This window comes from Coenobita brevimanus, chromosome 77, assembly GCF_032717465.1.
Source record: "Coenobita brevimanus isolate Jiangsu-jjx chromosome 77, ASM3271746v2, whole genome shotgun sequence".
NCBI classification, from domain to species: domain Eukaryota; kingdom Metazoa; phylum Arthropoda; class Malacostraca; order Decapoda; family Coenobitidae; genus Coenobita; species Coenobita brevimanus.
This window is the reverse complement of record NC_137030.1, coordinates 4,831,283-4,849,403: the sequence shown is the minus strand read 5'-3', so window position 1 is coordinate 4,849,403 and position 18,121 is coordinate 4,831,283. Positions and strand designations below refer to the sequence as shown.

Sequence of the window (18,121 nt, the reverse complement as noted above, 5' to 3'; positions counted from 1 at the left end):
TTGGGGGGTTAATGAGCCCTGTTTCTGCCGAGCCCCTGGGAACCGCTCTGCATTGGGTGAATATTCAGCAGTTTAAGAGAGTAGTTAAAGGCTGAATTGGGTCGTTTTGTTTTTATGTGTGTTGTTGTGCTGCGAATAACTTCCTTTTATCTTTACTGTTATTTTATTTTATTTTAGTAATTTATTTATTTATTGGAATGGAAGTATTTTTGTTCTTCCTCATAACTTCAAACAGCATGTGTTTTTTCATCTCTTTATTGGCTGTTTATATATTTTTCCCCTCCTTCACAAATTCCTGTTTTTTACTTATGAAGGTACCTTTTTTTTTTTTATTATTTCAATGTTTGAATGTTACAAAGGCCTTTTTTTTTCGTAATGGGTAATTTGTGTTAAAATTACTACCATTTATTTATGCAACTGTTCCAGCTAAACTCAGTGAATATTACGCTTTTCTCCCATTTCTGTAACTGAATGTTAGAGAGGTCTGTTATTAATGGGGAGTTTGTATTTAAGAACTGAATTTACCCCCCAAACTTCTCCCTACAGCGGTTCAAGGCCAACTGTTACAAATATTTTATGAATGGAGGACACCTGTAATCTGCTGCACGGAATTGTTATTACTTGTTTTTCTATCCTCTGTTCATCGTCAGTATAAAAAAAAAAAAAAAAAAAAAAAAAAATTGTTCCGGGGTTAAATTGGGTCATATGTTTATATAAATGTCTTAATGCTATAAAAACCTATACGGTGTTTGGTTGTTTTTAATGGAACTGTTTTGCTCTTTGGTCTCACAGTTCTTTAGTTTTGTAGTAGTAGTAGTAGTAGCAGTAGTAGTAATAATAATAATAATAATAGTAGTAGTAGTAGTAGTAATAATAGTTGTTGTTGTTGTAATTTAGGAAAGTAATTAAGGTCTTGACTGGGGGAGTCTGTGTGTACAAGTGTGTGCGAGAGTAGCTACATATATCCCCTCAACTTTCCCTCATCTCACATTATCTCACCGCACCAGGTACCCCGGGGGCGGTTTCGACGGAATTAAGTACCCAAAGCACCTTCAGGGCTACACATACAAGTATACTCTCAACTCTCCCTCCTCTCACACTAATCTCACCACTCATCTCACCCCACCAGTATCCCGAGAGCCTGTTTTGACTAATCTCATCATTAATTACACACTAATCACACCACTAATCTCATCCCACCAGGCATCCTGAGGGCCGGTTCTGATTAATCTCACTACTAATCACACTAATCTCACCACTAATCTCACACTAATCTCACTCCACCAGGTACCCCGAGGGCCGGTTTCGACGCCCCAAGTACCCTAAGCACCTGCAGGGGTACACCTTTCCTCCTGAAGCGGCCCAGGTGTTACACAAGGGCATGAGACAGGTAGACGAGCTACTAATTAACGAAGGACACACACCTTTGCCCACACACTTGTACTCCTTCATGCCCGTTATTAGCAAGGAGCGAGAGTACACCGCAAGGCCGTTAGTACGTGCGCCTTCCGCGGGACAATAACGCAGACAGGCCTGGTAACACAACTAGTAACGGGTGAGGCTTGGTAACGCCTCTAGTAACGCCTTTAGGGGTAATAACGAGAAGGACGACTTGGTAATGCGTCTTGTAACACGGAGGGAGACTTGGTAACATATCTAGTAACACGGAGGGAGGCTTGGTAACGCATCTAGTAACATGGAGGGAGACTTGGTAACGCATCTAGTAACACGGAGGGAGACTTGGTAACGCATCTAGTAACACGGAGGGAGGCTTGGTAATGCATCTAGTAATGTGAAGGAAGGCTTGATAACGCATCTAGTAATGAGGAGGGAGGGAGGGTAACGCATCTAGTAACGCCTCTGGGAACAGTAACGATAATGGGGCTTGATAACGCATCTAGCGACGAGGGAGGCTTGGTAACGAATTTAATAGCGCCTCTAAGGTTAGTAACGAGAGAAGAGACTTGGTAACACATCTAGTACGACGAAGGGAGATTGGTAACGTATCTAGTAACGAAGACTGTGTGCTGTTAACGCATCTAGTAACAAGGCAGGATTGGTAACGCATCTAGTAACGTCTCTGGGGGTAGTAGCGAGAAGGAAGGCTTGGTACGGTAACACATTTAGTAACGAATTCTCTGGGTAGTAACGAGGATGGAGGTTTGGTAACGATCTAGTAACGAGAGGATAGTTTGGTAATACACCTGGTAACTGTGAGTGAGGACTGCTAAACGAGAAGAAATTAAGTACGGTAACGTCACTGGAAGTTTGGTAACAACGATAAAGTACTAGCTGTATGAAAACAACGTAACAGGATCTTGGTAACGCTTTGGGTTACATTAAAGCCGAGCAGTCTTTAAGGGAATGAAGATTTGGTTGCGGGGGATGATTGGTAACGTACCTAGTAACGGATGATGCTCAGTAACCCGAGGAGAATTTAGAACTAACAATGAGCTGGTAACGGCAAATTTTATCCTTAAACTACAATGCTAATAACGGTGGGAGAGGCTTGGTAACGCCTTTGTAACGAAATGGTAACGGATTTATATTGGAGACTTTCACAGTGCCCTGGAAAATTCGACATATCTAACAATGTAACACTAACGTAACTAAAACAAACCTCTGTAACCTCAAACCCTACTACTGTAACGCTAGTAACGGTGGGAGAAGCTTGGTAACGCCTGTGTGACTTAAGGTGGCATTTTAAGTGGATATGGTTAATTCGCAGCACCTTCTCCTAAGCGAATTAGTCTGCACATTCCATTATCCATATGTGTCATTACTGAGACGATATAAACAGCTAACGTCTGAGCATGCAATGGAGTACAGGAGCACGCAGTGGAGAACAGGAGCATGCAATGGAGTACAGGAGCATGAAATGGCGTATTGTGCAAAATAAATCGCTAACGGAGAAAAGCTACGAAATCCCGAAGGCAATTTAGAATATGACTATAAGTGAAAAAGCGGCGGATTGTGTTGCAGAGCTTTTTAACGCAATAACGTTATAAGTAATTAAGTGTAACAACATTTCTAACACTCTTTTGATCTGATACCATAAGTAAGTAACGATGTTTTGGTAACGTAATATAACAGGTTTTCATCAAGCAGTAATGTTATTTAACTAACACTAACATTTATATCTTTTCAAAATCTCTCAAACACACCTAATAACGCTAATAACGGAATGAAGTTTGGTAACGCGTGCGTGACGATAATTTTAGTTTTAATTAGTCTTTTTATAACAGTACAATAATTCTATTATTATTATTATTCCTACAACCATTCTAACTTGCACATTTCTAACCCCCTAACACTACCACTGACAATTCTATTATTATTATTATTATTATTATTATTGTTCGTGCAACCATTCTAACTTACACAGCCGCTAACATTACCACCGTAACATTAGTAACGTTGAGAGGCTTGATAACAAATAACGACATTGTGACAGTTACTTTAGGATAACAAGTTTTCAACAACGTAACAACATTCTAAAAACTAATGCTCTAACAATCCTAACATGAATTTTCTAATAATACCACTGCAACGTTATTCATGGTAACGACATTGCAAACTGTTAAATTTTAGGCTCATTCTTCCTAACACCTCTTCCTTAGCGATTAACTTTTTGGATATGGCAAGCTAATATCCTTTTTCACGTTATCTATACAGAATATAGCGATGTCTGAAGGCAAAATAAGAGAGTAGGGTGCAATAAGCAAAACAGAATCGCTTAGAAAAAGGTGTTAGGGGGCTTCCTTTACCTACGAGAATTAAACACCTCAAACCCCATGCAAAACCAGCAACAGTAACAATAGTAACGATGGAAATGTGTGGTATCGCGTATGAAACGACGTGGCATCTTCAGTTACGTTTATAGAAGGTTATGTATCCTTTACGTAACATCTCTCATATCAGCAATACCAGTGACGCAGTAACGACAACGTACAGTAGATGTGTGCTATGGTACCGCATATGCATGGAACTGGATCTTTATTTATACCGGTATTTACAGTAGATTATGTAACGTTTATGTAACAATCTTATCAGTAGCCTAATCTATGTATCATTCATAAAAACTAATTATAATTTTGTGTATTCAACCCCTGTAATGTTTATGTAACATCTACCATATCAGTAACCTAATCTATGTATCAGTTCTAAAAAAAAAAAAATCATTATAATTATTTTCATGTTAATTAAACGATGTGGTATATCAGTTACAGTTATAGTAGGTTATATAACGTTTATATAACAATTTATCACATCAGTAGCCTAATATATGTATCACTTTAAGAAGCTCATACGGTAATTTGTTCAGTGTTTCCCAGCCTGTCCTAATTTAGACATTATGTAACGTTCGTACGGTAATTTGTACTTTTTTTTTTTGGTAATATTTATACTGTACCATCAAGACTGTGATTTTAGCTGTACTTCACAAATCAGTACTAGGTAGTACACGGAACACCAGCTCTGTAATTTTTGTAACGTGCACATAGATGGATCGATAGGTAGATAGATACAGACAGATAGATAGACTGTCAGGTAGGTAGGTAGATACAGATAGATATGAGACAGACAGACAGATATAAACTAAGTAGGCTATCACTTTTACGTAACATCTGTAGTACCAGTGATTATGTTTATTCTGTAAGGCCCTTCAGTCCAAGGACGTTTTTCAATAGTATATATATTCTTTGTATCGTCGAGTTTATTCAACTATGATACATTTTTTTTTCTTAGCTACTGAAAGGGTTATATAAGTGTCCCTGACCCCCCAATTAAAAATATCTCCTAAACTAATATTTTCTGGAGATAGCAAGAAATAGACGGATAGACAGACAGACAGATAGACAGATAGATAGATACACGTCATCTGAGAAGAGGTTACCGTAGTGAATTTTATTTCTAACATACGTATGCTCCATTTGTGAATTATACAATATTAACATTATAAGTATACTCATTTGTGAATTATATAATACCTATATCTAACAGCACTCCATGACAATTTAGTTATGCTGTCAGCCCTACTCACACTAATATAATCATATATTCATTCATAATATCAATCCTTATTACTTCCATCTAACACCAATTTACACTAACACAGTAGTAAACAATTTAGTTATATCATCATGCATGATTAGGTGCTTCCTAACAGCAGTGTAGTGGAAAGGAAGGAGTGATTGGAAACCTAGGAAGTATACGATTTTTTTTTTATCTCTTCGCGAAAACAAAGGTTGCCAACCAAGCCAGTACAGGATAATCATCCTATAAATATATATTACGGCATATGTAAATAAATATCCTAAAGACATCAAGCCCATGACAAGTACATTAACACTGATATAACACGTCTCACTCTACTGCTACGTAATAAATATATACGGTATACAGCATATTCAGAATCTGATTTTAATACGAAGTTTCAAGAATTAATTACAAACTACTGTAGTTTTCATACCAACTCACACCCGTTGCATTTCATCCCAAAGTACTCAATCAGTTCCCCCCTGTTTTCCAAGCCATCATTTGCAATCACCTTTGGTCAAATATCCTTCACTGTTTTACAGATCTATTTTAAGTGCATTTACGTGTCTGGATGCACTTAATAACACTTTCATTTGCTCTGACGTTTGCCTGAACACGCACAGAATGTACCAGATTTTTTCTCGTGTGCAAAATAGCTTGTTCCAGTACCGAATCTAACCATGTCCAACTTGCAGACACTTTTCCATGCAAGTTCTCTATTCCTCGTAACGATCATAATCACGTTGACGGTTTTATCATCACCCATTTTCTTTGGCTGTGTTTGTGTTTCATTCAAACACATTAATTCCAAACGTGTGCAATAACTTCTTTTTAAAGTGTGTGTATGTGTGCAAGTTTTACTTACACAAACACAAGGTATCTCAAACGAGTGTGTGCAATAAATATCCATTTAAATACACACTAACTCTCAAACGTCTTTACGGACATTCAGACCGAATTTACCTTAAATAATACGAAACTATTAAACGTGTGTGTGTGTGCGTGTGTGTGTGTGTGTGTGCGAGAGAGAGAGAGAGAGAGCGCAAAAATAAAAACTAATAGGCTAAACTACTTAGCTATGTATATACGAAGACCTATTCAGCCATGTACAGTATATTCAAAATTACATGTGCAAATAGCCTACTCGCTAAAAACAAAATACTTCCATTTTCACACGAATGCAGAAAAAAAATCTGAATAAACCGTCTTTTACGCACAATTGTGTGTACACATACTTTTAAACATCCACTACACAAATACTATACTAAAAAAGACATACCCAATACCAGACAGACATACATACATACATACGTACTTACGTACATACATACGCACACCTATATAGTCTACATACATATCGACAGGAATTCCAGTAATTATGTATGCCCTAAAAGGATGCGTGCGTCCGTGTGTGTGTGTGTGTGTGTGTGTGTGTGTGTGTTCGGATTTTCAAAAACTTGCTCACTTTCCAAACTCCCTCATCTCTTATTTTCTTCACGGGAATGCTGTATATGGAGGTGTAAAAGCGTGCATTTCCTAAAAATAAAGTTATATACCAGCTCATGGCTAAATTTTATTCCTAACCTTACTGAAAACGAGTAATAACTATCGATGTATCATTTGCTTTTACAGGTTATCATTTTCTTTATTCTTCACCATTTATTTCACTGTTTTCGGTCTATATACGTATCTAGGTGACAAAGGCTATTTTCGTAGGCTAAGGAAGCTCCCTAACGCCTCTTCCTTAGCGACTTATTTCTGGATATGGCTGGTCAATAATCCTTTGGTACGTTATTTATCCTGGGTATGGCGCTATGGGAAGGATTTATATAACAGAAGATGACAGTAAGATGTTATAAAATAAATCGGTTAGGTAAAGGTGTTAGGGAGTTTCCTCAACCGATGAGAATACGAGCCATAGTCTTCGTCGTGCCTCTTCCTTAGCTATTTATTTTGCATATTAAACCCTAACATTCTCCTGTGTGATATTCATATAGTTTAAATGCTGAGGGAGGGGGGAGTGAGTTGGGGGAAGAGCAGTCAAATGGTGGGTAACAGAGCAACATGGAGGCGTTTTGTCTGCGGCTACCCTTTGCGGGATTAGGGCGTCGGGCTACAGATAGATAGATAGAAATATTGACTAACCTTGCAACAATAACACAAGAGCATACTGAGGGGAAAAAAATAATAAATCGCCAAGGAAGAGGTGTTACCAAGCTCGACACTAAAACCTCGTCTCATTCAATGTCCGATTACCTTAACAAATTTCGATTACTATGACTTACATAATCCGTTCACTGTCACTAGGCTTTAAAATGTTTCAGTATTAAATGCTGAGCTGTACCGAGATTTCAGCACTAGAATATGGTACTAGTCACGAAGAAGTGCTGTGGAAAGAATGGAGAGTAGTACCATAGTCTACCGCTGAGCGACAGGATATAAGCTGCAAAAGTGCTAAAATCCACAAATTTAAGTGAACGAACTTTAGCCCACTATAAACAAGTACAATTATTTTTATCATTTAAGCGATATCAACCCTAAACCCAAGTGCATGTCAAGTGAAAGTCAAAATGAAACTGTCACTTAATTCTGGTTTCTGGCACACAAAACTTTGGATATTTCGTTACACCTCTTCCTTACCTACATATTCTGCATAGTAAATCTAAATACTCCACTAATACGTTACTGATGCACATTATATAGATATTAAAACGACATAAATAGCATAAAAGATAATGTTAAGGCTTATTATTGAAAATAAATAGCTATAATAGGGAAATGGGGCGAAAAAACTTCCTATTCTGACGCTATAGCGATATCCGGATTTAAATGAAACAAACCAAAATTATCCACACAGACCTACCTTATTATCCACAGTGATTATCCAGACGCCACATATGCCTCCATTTTCACTCTATTATCCACAGTTCCTTTATAAATGTCCATAAGTGACGCACCGAGATTTTAAATTTTCTCTAACGGTCGGTTGCACGGGGATGGTTCAAAATTTTACACTGTTTTTACATTTTTTTCACTTTTAATGTGGTCTTTTCACTTCCATTGCGGCGTCACCGTATTCCAGAATATATTGTCTATCACTGCTCATCGTTATAACTTGCGGGGAATATAGAATAGGGCAAAAATTGGCGAATAATTTGCCCCCAAAACAGACAACGCGTCACCCAGTTGAGGTCATTCAAAAAGTAACGAACGTGCTAATGATATAATAGTCTTTCATTAAAATTAACACTAATTAGGCTCTCTGTTTTCCGTAATACTGAATGTTTGAATTTTTTGCTTATATGCTGCGTGTTATCCAGAGTTTAGGGGATCAATAGCATCTTATACTGATAATAGTTACGCAGCACTGAACTAATATTTGGAGTACCCCTGTTCTAGCATTCATTATTTGCTTTTGTAAATTGCAGCTGACTACTTGATATCCAATTATGAAATAAATTTGCGTATTTGGAAACCATCGATACATAAAACAACCATACAATTTACTTCAGTAAGTAATCATACATTAATTTTTAAGCTCATATCCTATCGTTCAAAACGGTGGGTACTTAACCTTATGGAGCACAGATTCGAAAAAACAACTACAGCATGTCTTTTGTCCTCGTTATTTTCAACAAATTAATGCCTTAAACTAAACAATGACCACTTATTCACCGAGAAATAAATATTAAAATACGAGTATGTAAGGAATAATTAAAAATATCAATGTAGTAACTGTCAGATGGCATCATATTCTGTCTTGCATTACAGTCGACACTAATTCAATGATATTACATTTATCACATCTTGCAACACATTGTCTCTTGCTCTTGCACAACATAAATACGCCCATCCTCATAAGCTCCCCCACTGCTATGCCACAACAGGCAAAAATTTATAATCCAAGACACTAATGATGTGATTTTGGTAATTATATTCGTATCGACTACAAGTGGCATTAAATTTGAATCACTGCACATAGTCAAACCAATGACTCCTATTTTCGGCCAATTATACCTTTTCCTCTAGCGTGGCCTAAATCTGTCATCTCATTTTGACCACCAAGTTGTAACAGTGGATTATCATGAGAATATGGCGCTAGACATGAAGAAGAGCAATGGAAAAGATGAACAGACGTACCATTGTCTTTTTCTGTCGCTCAGCTACGTGAAATATGCTGCAAAGGACAAATATCGGGGCCCAAGTTAGGGTAAAAAGAGCTATAGTAAAGTTAAGTGAGTTTCCCTCTTCTATGTGGCATTGAAAGCTTTGTAGCACCCTTTTCAAGGCTATTTTTTACGGTCTTTAACACACTGATGTTCTTTACTGATGTATATATTTAGAATCAAAATAGTTTGCCCCAGTAAGATCTAACTATCTAAAGCCAGATGCCTAATCCCGCAAAGGGTGGCCAAACAAATCACTTTCATGTTGCCCTGTTCTTTGCCTTTTGGCTGCCTTGTCTCCAGCTCACACTCCCTCACTCATATATCTCTTCACCCCATCCCTCCATCTCATCCTTTGTCACCCCCTCTCCCCCTGCACCTCACTCACATACTTTCTCCTAGTCAGTCAATTTCGCTATTCCCAGTAAGGCACAAGTGAATAAAAATATGTACAGTACTAGGCATCATATATGACTAAGGAACAGATAGTAGGAAGCCTCTTGTGAAAACAGCCACTGATCCATGCAACTCTGTTTCTTATCTGAAAACCCAGATATAAAGGACCACTATTTTACAGCATTGTAAACCTCATGTGATTTTTTCCTTGTTTTCATTTCGTTCATCAGCCCTGGAATTTTTCTTTTTCATTAACCAACCCTGCGTAAGACATGAGAAGAGTGGAATAATTGTCACGTTTATCTATCCTCTCAAGACTTTTGTTCATTAGTCTCTGCATTCTGAGAACACCACTGGCACCACAAATTCTTAACTAATCACAGGCAGTACAAGTAAACCACAAGGTTTCTATGGCCTGTCCACAACCAAGTAATGGCAGAGTCTAAAACCCGAGTGGGATCAACAATCCTAAGAGTGGGCTGTGGAACTGATGCAAAAATGACCCAGGTGGGTGGCTGGGAAGTTAAATGCAAGGTGTGTTTTCCAACAGGAGATGTGGGTGTCACATGCTAGTGCACAGAATATAAGAGGGTTAATGGTAACTTTGTACCTCAGGCTTCTATAGCCCACTCTGAGCAGAATACAATTAACTACAGCTAGATGAGCAAAATGCTAGAGCTGTCTCCAACATAAGACAGTATTAACACTCAGCATCCTCTGGCATACTGTAAGCAGAATACAACTGTCTAGCAGTTGATGGTATAGAAACCATGGGTTTTCCCAACCATGAGAAGGTAAAAGAGGAAAATGTATTTCAATTATAATTCGTCTATGCAAAAACTTACACTTCAATAATAATTTCACATATGTACACAACTTGACACAGATTACAGTACTTGTAAACAGTAATAAAATTTATATGACATTTACTTCCCACTATGAGTCTGTACAGTATAGCATCAATCTGTCCAGCCCTAGGACATCATTTATATTCTATTCTTGCTATACCATGTGATTTAGCTCAGCTTAGGAAAGGCCTTTTATACTGAAGGAGTTAGTTAAGGTTGTATCATACCCCTCTGGTTCGTAAAGTCTACCCTGAGATGAATACAATTTTTTAGGAGATGGCAAGAATATAATGAAAGAAATGCACCCGAGATGAAGAGATAAATGGATGAGTGAAAGCACAAAACATACAAACTGCAACATCTTACAAAATAAATAAGATAATAAAAGAGTTCCGAAATTAAAGATAAAGTTTTATGGTCTCCAGTTCACCAGACCAACCACATCAACAATATTAACAACGTCCTCATTATATGCAGGCTTTTTTTTTTTCCATTCTGTTTTCTATGAAGCCCTAATAAAATTACAGAGAATTGCCTACTAATCTCTTCATTATGTGGTCCTTATTAGTTTATCTTGCTGCAACTAGATTATTTTATTCAGCTTAGGAAGGGACTCATGTACAGTATTAAATAAGATTACTATAGCTATATCTGACCCCCCCAGTTCAAATGGCCTATCCTAGGTTGAATATAATCATCACGATATGACATGAATATAACGGAAAATGACATCCCTACACTAGATGCATAAAAGTTCCACTGCTGCCTATCACCCTAATCTGCCAGTTTACTCTAATTAACAGTACCAGTTTTATGAAAAAAAGTTGAGATACTGTATTTTCAATTTTGCAACAAGGACTCGACTCCCTATACATACCCTCCCAGCTACACAAACACTCTCCAAACTGCTTATGAAAGGAATATAAAATATGTATGTAAGATAGCCTATTACAAAAACAACATGGTACACTGCACAAAAAAATTTTCAAGGCCAAATTAAGTTCTCACTGTCATCTTTTTTTATAGCTTTCTTTAACTAAAATAAGTTCCCATTATGTCACCATTTTTCTAGTTTTTCTTTTCTAAACTATATACTGTATATGAAAAAAAATATACTGTATATATATTTGCTACCTCTTTACCTAAATTTACAATATTTACTGTATGAACAAATACGTAATATTTTGAAACACACCCCTGACTTACAACAAGGATGGCTTGTATTATAAATGAAAAAAAAAAAAGAAGAAAAACTGCCACTCCTGAACGACAACCAAATAAATTCTCAATCATCAGTGTGTATACAAGTAGGTGTTCTGGTCATTTCACTTTAAGCTGTTGATAAATTTACTGTGCTTCACTTACACCCTTCAGCCCAAGAACATAATTATATTTTATTTGGTTATTCCTACATGATCTTATTCAGCTGGAAATATAAATGCTGCTCAACATTCACAGTAAAATAACACTGGTACAATATTACAACATAAAATTTTCTCTGAATAACCCCTAAACCATGAGCCTGAAGCACAGGTGATCACTTAAAGCTGGTTTGCTCAATGAAGCATTTTACCAGTGTGCATCTTGAACATTAATCAAAAGAAGGCTTGTACTCTATCACTTCAAACTCAAAAGCATATGAAATACCAGTAATCTATCCTTGTATAGTACCAGATGCAAGACACTCAGTCTCTTTATAACACCTACAGGCATATATAACTCTTTGGCTCCTTCAGTACTTTATTGTTATCTTCTAGCTACCATTGGACAATCATATTCAGCTCAGTAGAGAGCTCTACACCCTTTTTACACTAAATTGACCTAAAACTGACACATCTCCATTCTGAATGCTAAGCTGATTAGCAATGAAAATTAAGATAGCCACAAAGAAGTGTTGTTGTCGTTTTCTGCCACAGAGATATGTGAAATATACTGCAAAAGGAAGGAAATCTGGGCAAGTTAAAGAGACAAGGGTATACAGTAATCCCCAGTTTATCTGATGCTACATTACCCAACATGCATCATTACTGGACAGAGCAAAAAATCAGGCGAAATAAAGCAATATCAGTTTTTTATTGGATTAAACAGACACCATGCACCTTTTCATAATTCACTGCTGACTTAAGAACATGAAAATGGCACCATGTAATGAGGACTTACACTTCGAAGTCAGAATAATTTATGGACCAACTGAAATACATATCATGGAAATCTGATTGATATAATTTACAGGCAGCAAAAGAACTTTAATGGACAATATTTTAGTAATCCAATGTTGACTTAACAGTGACAAATGCCATAAAAGGCATCATACTCATACACTGAAGACTTGGTATATACATTGAAGCCAGTATGATTTGAGAATCAAATTAAATATGTATTGAACCATCTCTGTGCCCAAGGAAATAAGATGGACCAACACTGATTACACAGATTTCCTCCCTTATCCCCTTCAATTCAAAGATGCACAGCAGACCTCTGCTTTAACAGACCTTGATAGCATGGATATCAGATTTAATGGACACTATGAAAGTCATCGGCTATACCAGTGTTTATTAGATGGGGCACAATCGGTTACAATACATGAACTTCCTACCCTTTTTACTCCAACCTGGCCTGAAAGTGCCCTCTCCCCATTGTGACTGCAGTGTTATATTAACAGACTATGGTATAGTAATACTGTACCATACTAGTCAGAAAGATGCGCTATGACAAAGATGTGAACTAAGCTGTATAAGGGCAAATTTATGGGCCAAGTTAGTGTCTATCTATCTATCTATCTATAGCCTGACGCCCTAATCCCGCAAAGGGTGGCCGCAGACAAAACGCCTCCAAGTCACTCTGTCACCCACCATTTGACTACCCTCCCCCCAACTCACCCCCCCCTCCCTCATATACCTCTCAACTCCATCCCTCCACCTCATCCTCGGTCTACCCCTCCCTCTCCCTCCCTCCACCTCACCTACATACACCCTCTTAGTCAGTCTTTCATTCTCCATCCTCTCCACATGTCCAAACCACCTCAGTGTATTTCTCCTAATCTTTTCAACCACATCCACATCCACCCCACAACGTTTCTTCACTTCTTCATTCGTCAACCTGTCCCTCCACGTCACTCCACATGCTCCTCTCAAGTAACTCATTTCCACTGCTCTCACTCTTGACTTGTTCCCCTCTTGCAAGGTCCACGCCTCGCTTCCATACGTCAGGGTAGGGATCACAATACCATCATGCAGTGTACAATGGGTAAAATTTTCCTTTTATTAATCGAATATGCTATAGTACTCACTTCCTTTCAAACACGTGCTTGAAATCCCACCCCATGGGGGTACCATTGGATATAACAGAATATAAGCTTCATCAGATCAGGTGTTCCCCCAATCAGTCTGTTATAGTGAGGATCTACTCTAGTATGTGCTTTTCTCTTGCTCTCAGGACACTTCTATTCAGCTCAGAAGACTTTTCAAACTGGAGGGATCAGATATGGCCTTTACTTACCCCATGACTACAAAAGATATCCCCTAAGCTGAATAAAATAGTCTGGAGGTAACAATGATGAACCAGTACTTACCAGATACAAAGGTGCTAAAATAATAAGAAAAAATATAGGCCAAATAATTTGTGAAGTTGCTTTTATATTGGTACTACATTACTGTACCTCTAAATTCTAAAATACAGTATGAAGATGTAATTGTAAAAAATAATTATTATAACAATTTATCATACGAAAAACATGAGGGGGAGTACACAACATGACAAGTCTGTAAAGCTATGAAAAGCTTTAGGATATGAATGTTCAGTTTTTGAGCAAACAGAAAAATTAAAACACTGAAGAGAAAGTATCACAGAAGAAATACATCACTGGAACTTTCTTTTCTATCAACTGACCTCACAAAGCCTTAACTATGTACAATATATAATCTCCATGTAACCTCTATACCTAAACCCCATCACTACAATATCTTTTATAATCTATCCTTCCAACCACCAAACTCTTTGACTCAGTTCATGGGATATTGTTTTCAAACCCTTGCTGATGAGATCACTTCTATCTAAACCCTTTCCAGTCAGGGAATCTCTTCTAAGTTGACTAAAATTATCTGGCAGCAGTAAAAATACACAAAGATGTCATCATACTGGAGAATTTTCCAGGCAGTTATGTGCATGTATACCATATTAAAAGTCTTGAGACTCTAGTCTTGTGGGATTACTAAGTTTCCTAGCACCCCTTGCTTACCAATTTATTACTTCTGCATGTGACACATCTCATGTTAAATTTTATGCTAGATTTTCAGTACTTATATTCTCAATACATGTGTCTTTTTACCAAACAGAATTCTTGCACAGAACAGAGAAGCTTATTCAGTACCTAACTGACTTGTCATGATGAAGGGGATTAGTAACAGTAGCAGCAGCTGTAGCCTCAGGTTCAGCTGAATGTAAACTCAGTGAACTACAGAATGAAACTACCCTTCTCCTACGGTCTACTATTCTCCTTTCATGGAGAGGTTTGAGGGACATTTGTAAAACCAGGCAGTTGATCCATCTGGTTATATGAAGTGCCACCACATGAGGGCATCCCACTTTGGCACCATGAAGGGGTTTAATCATCATCATCATCTAATCCTGTGTTGCCCCATGAGGAGCGTAGGAGCCTGGGGCGGCAAGTTGGTCCTGACATTTAAGATGAGAGTGACCAGCTTCACTCATCCCTGGGTGGCAATACGTGAGAAATAAACCCCAACCGCCCTTGGATATAAACCTACACAGACGCAATCAAGCTGGAGCACCTTAACCTCTATTAACATTTTCACTATTATATCTCTACAAAACCTGAACAAAATTTTTTTTTTAACAAAAATCACACCTTTGTTGTCTAATAGTTAATGGAATCATTAACAAACAAGAGTTTTAACCCATTTTGGAACATTTTCAATTTACTGTTGCTACTTTATGAACAAATTTATTCACTTCGAGAAGACCACTGATAGTGATGGAGCTAAGTTTATAACTAACCCTTTGGTGCTGGAGAGGGACCCCTTCATGTGGTTGCATCAATATACCCAGCTGGCTCTGATACCCAGCATTACAGATGTTTCTTAATGCCCTCCCTATATCCCTGAAAGGAAGATGGTGGACTGCAGGTGTAGGCCAACTTCATCCTGCAGTCCACTGGGTTCACATTCAAATGAGCTCAGGGTTGCAGCCACTGCTAATCCCTACATTTCAGTCTCTCCAAAGCTGAATAAAATCAACTACAGATAGTAAGAATAAACTATAACACCTCATCTCATTACTCGGATGGTGTGTTTTTCATTACATTATTACTACAGTATACTCTGTTCACTTTAACTAGGCAAAAAATTAGTCATTCCATCTAGAAGGCTAAGCTACGAGAGATTAACACTGTAACTGGTATTAATCGGAAAGAAATGTTATGGAAAGGATGCAGAGTCATGGTACTGTCCTGTTCAGCCACCAAGTTACTGGAAATGAGATGCAAAATGAGGAAAATCTCCATCTGGTTAATAAGAATGAACTATACCTTCAGATGATTTTGTTCAGCTTCGGAGATATATTTACAACTGGAGGGGTTGGATATGGCCCTCATTGACCCCTTTGCTAAAAAATGTGGTGCAATATACAGAGTAAGTCACAAAGAAAGAGGTGCTAGGAACCTCTTAAACCTAAACAAATACCATCCTTTGATACTAAAAGACTGCTGGTAGAGAAAACATAAAAACTTAAGTACCAACTATTACATCACCATCAGTATCTCACCATCTCATCAGTTTTAAGCTTCCTATATAAAGCTTAGTATCTTCACTACATATCACCCCTATCAATATTTCCCTAAGACCACACTGCTGTAGGCCTCCTGCTTCAAGCTTTGTTACTGTTCTACTCATTCTCTCAAGCCGAAGCATGTGAAGGTGCCAACTTACTTACTATACTACTAATTTACAGTAAAATGGTGATTTTCTTTGCTTCATGCCAATTTACGCCACTATTTTTTTGTGTGGTAGGCAGGGGGCACCACCATCCACTCACTTGATGCAGGGCTGCTTTCAGGTGATTCTACACTGAATGATAAACCAGATAGTGTACTGTTACCCAGGATGCCATTTATTATGATGGATTGTAACTATATAACCAAATACTGCCAGCTGGACAGAGCCTGCAAGGGTTTACGTCTGAGTGGTGGTTGAGGTTTACTGCTCACATATGCGATTCAACACATGAAAGCATGTTGGGGCCTTTATAAACCATACAATACAATACGTGAGATGGCAGAGGCAAGTCATCCTCACCTTAAATGTCAAGAGTGAGTAGCCTAACCCTAGACTATGCTCCTGATGAAGCAGAAAAGAATTAGACAATGGATGGATGGCTTTTATTCAGGTGTGACAGATCTCCTACTTCAAGATGTGAGAAACAATGAGTCAGTCAAGTGAGTGGATGAGTGTATGACCCACATACAGTAAATCCTCGTAGTTCGAAGCATTTTACTTCGACGCCTCATTTTCCACACAAGAAAAAAGTTTCCAAGTTGTTTCACACTTCGCTAGTTTCCCTGCACTTCGACCCTACCACCCGGCAGCCGACATTCAGCAGACAACACGTACCGATGCTCAGTCTAGGCACTGTCCATTTTTCTCTGCAATAGTTTTCCATGATCTTTATACAGAAGGTCCAGCGGGGCAGTAGACACATGTGAGTTTGTTATTGTTTATGATCGTAATGTATGATCTTCAGCCGTGTTGTAAATACACATCAGGTCCAGGTGGGCAGTAGACACATGTGAGTTTGTTATTGTTTGTGATCGTAACGTATGATCTTCAACCGTGTTGTGCTACTATTTCTTAACAAAGAATCGTTACATGTTTCTCGTAACACTAATTATTTTTGTTTTGATGGACAAATACCTGAAATGGATGTAAAATAAAGCTTATCAATATTTAAGGAAGGAAAGAATAATAACCGTCCCAATACAGAGATGGTAGACTCAGCCCACCAATTTTTTATTCTATTTGACTATATTACAGCCTCTTCCTTGCAGCAGTGAGTAAAATAATGTTGTTATACTTTCTCCCTTCCTTTTAGTGACAAAGAGGGTACATAAAATGACCGGGGTTTAGCTGACCTACCTTGATGTCAAAAATTATATAATCTGGTGAAAAGTGGCAGCTTTTCCTTGGTTAGTGACATCCACTCTCAACACATCTTCGCTTGCCACTCAAGCCAGTCTTCACTATATTTCTGGCAAGGTTTTTTGGTGTTGCAGCTCTTTATAACAGTTTTAATGTCTTTTCAGGCACATGTTTATTGTGTTATGCTGTTTTAGCACAAGCAAACACTCTTCATTTAATTTTGGGTAGAGCCTGTTTGGTGTTATAGTACTTTCTGATAGGGTAGGTACGTGTCCTACCAGAACGCTCCTTTATTTTTCCCATTGATTCTTAACTTCACACTTCGACGTTTCACAGTTCGCGAAGTTTTGACGGAACATCCAAGCAGTGAAAAACGAGGATTTACTGTAACTGGAGAGACTATGGTTAGTTACTCCTTCTGTCAAGTTTTTTCTCCCTCTCTGGACCCCATTCTCACCCCATACTTGGGTGGAAAAAGAGATCTGATACTGATGATGATGACAATGATGATGATAAACAATTT

The 18,121-nt window shown here is 37.9% G+C and overlaps 1 protein-coding gene across 1 annotated transcript in view; it reads left to right on the top strand.

The window, feature by feature from the left end:
- Positions 1-1,535, top strand: part of LOC145408432 (uncharacterized) — a 39,383-nt gene extending 37,848 nt beyond the window's left edge. The window contains exon 7 of the mRNA XM_080279161.1: positions 1,288-1,535. Within this exon, the coding sequence (XP_080135287.1) occupies positions 1,288-1,522 (235 nt within the window). The 3' untranslated portion in view covers positions 1,523-1,535. The remainder of the gene's footprint in view (positions 1-1,287) is intronic.
- The last annotated feature ends 16,586 nt before the right edge of the window (positions 1,536-18,121 follow it).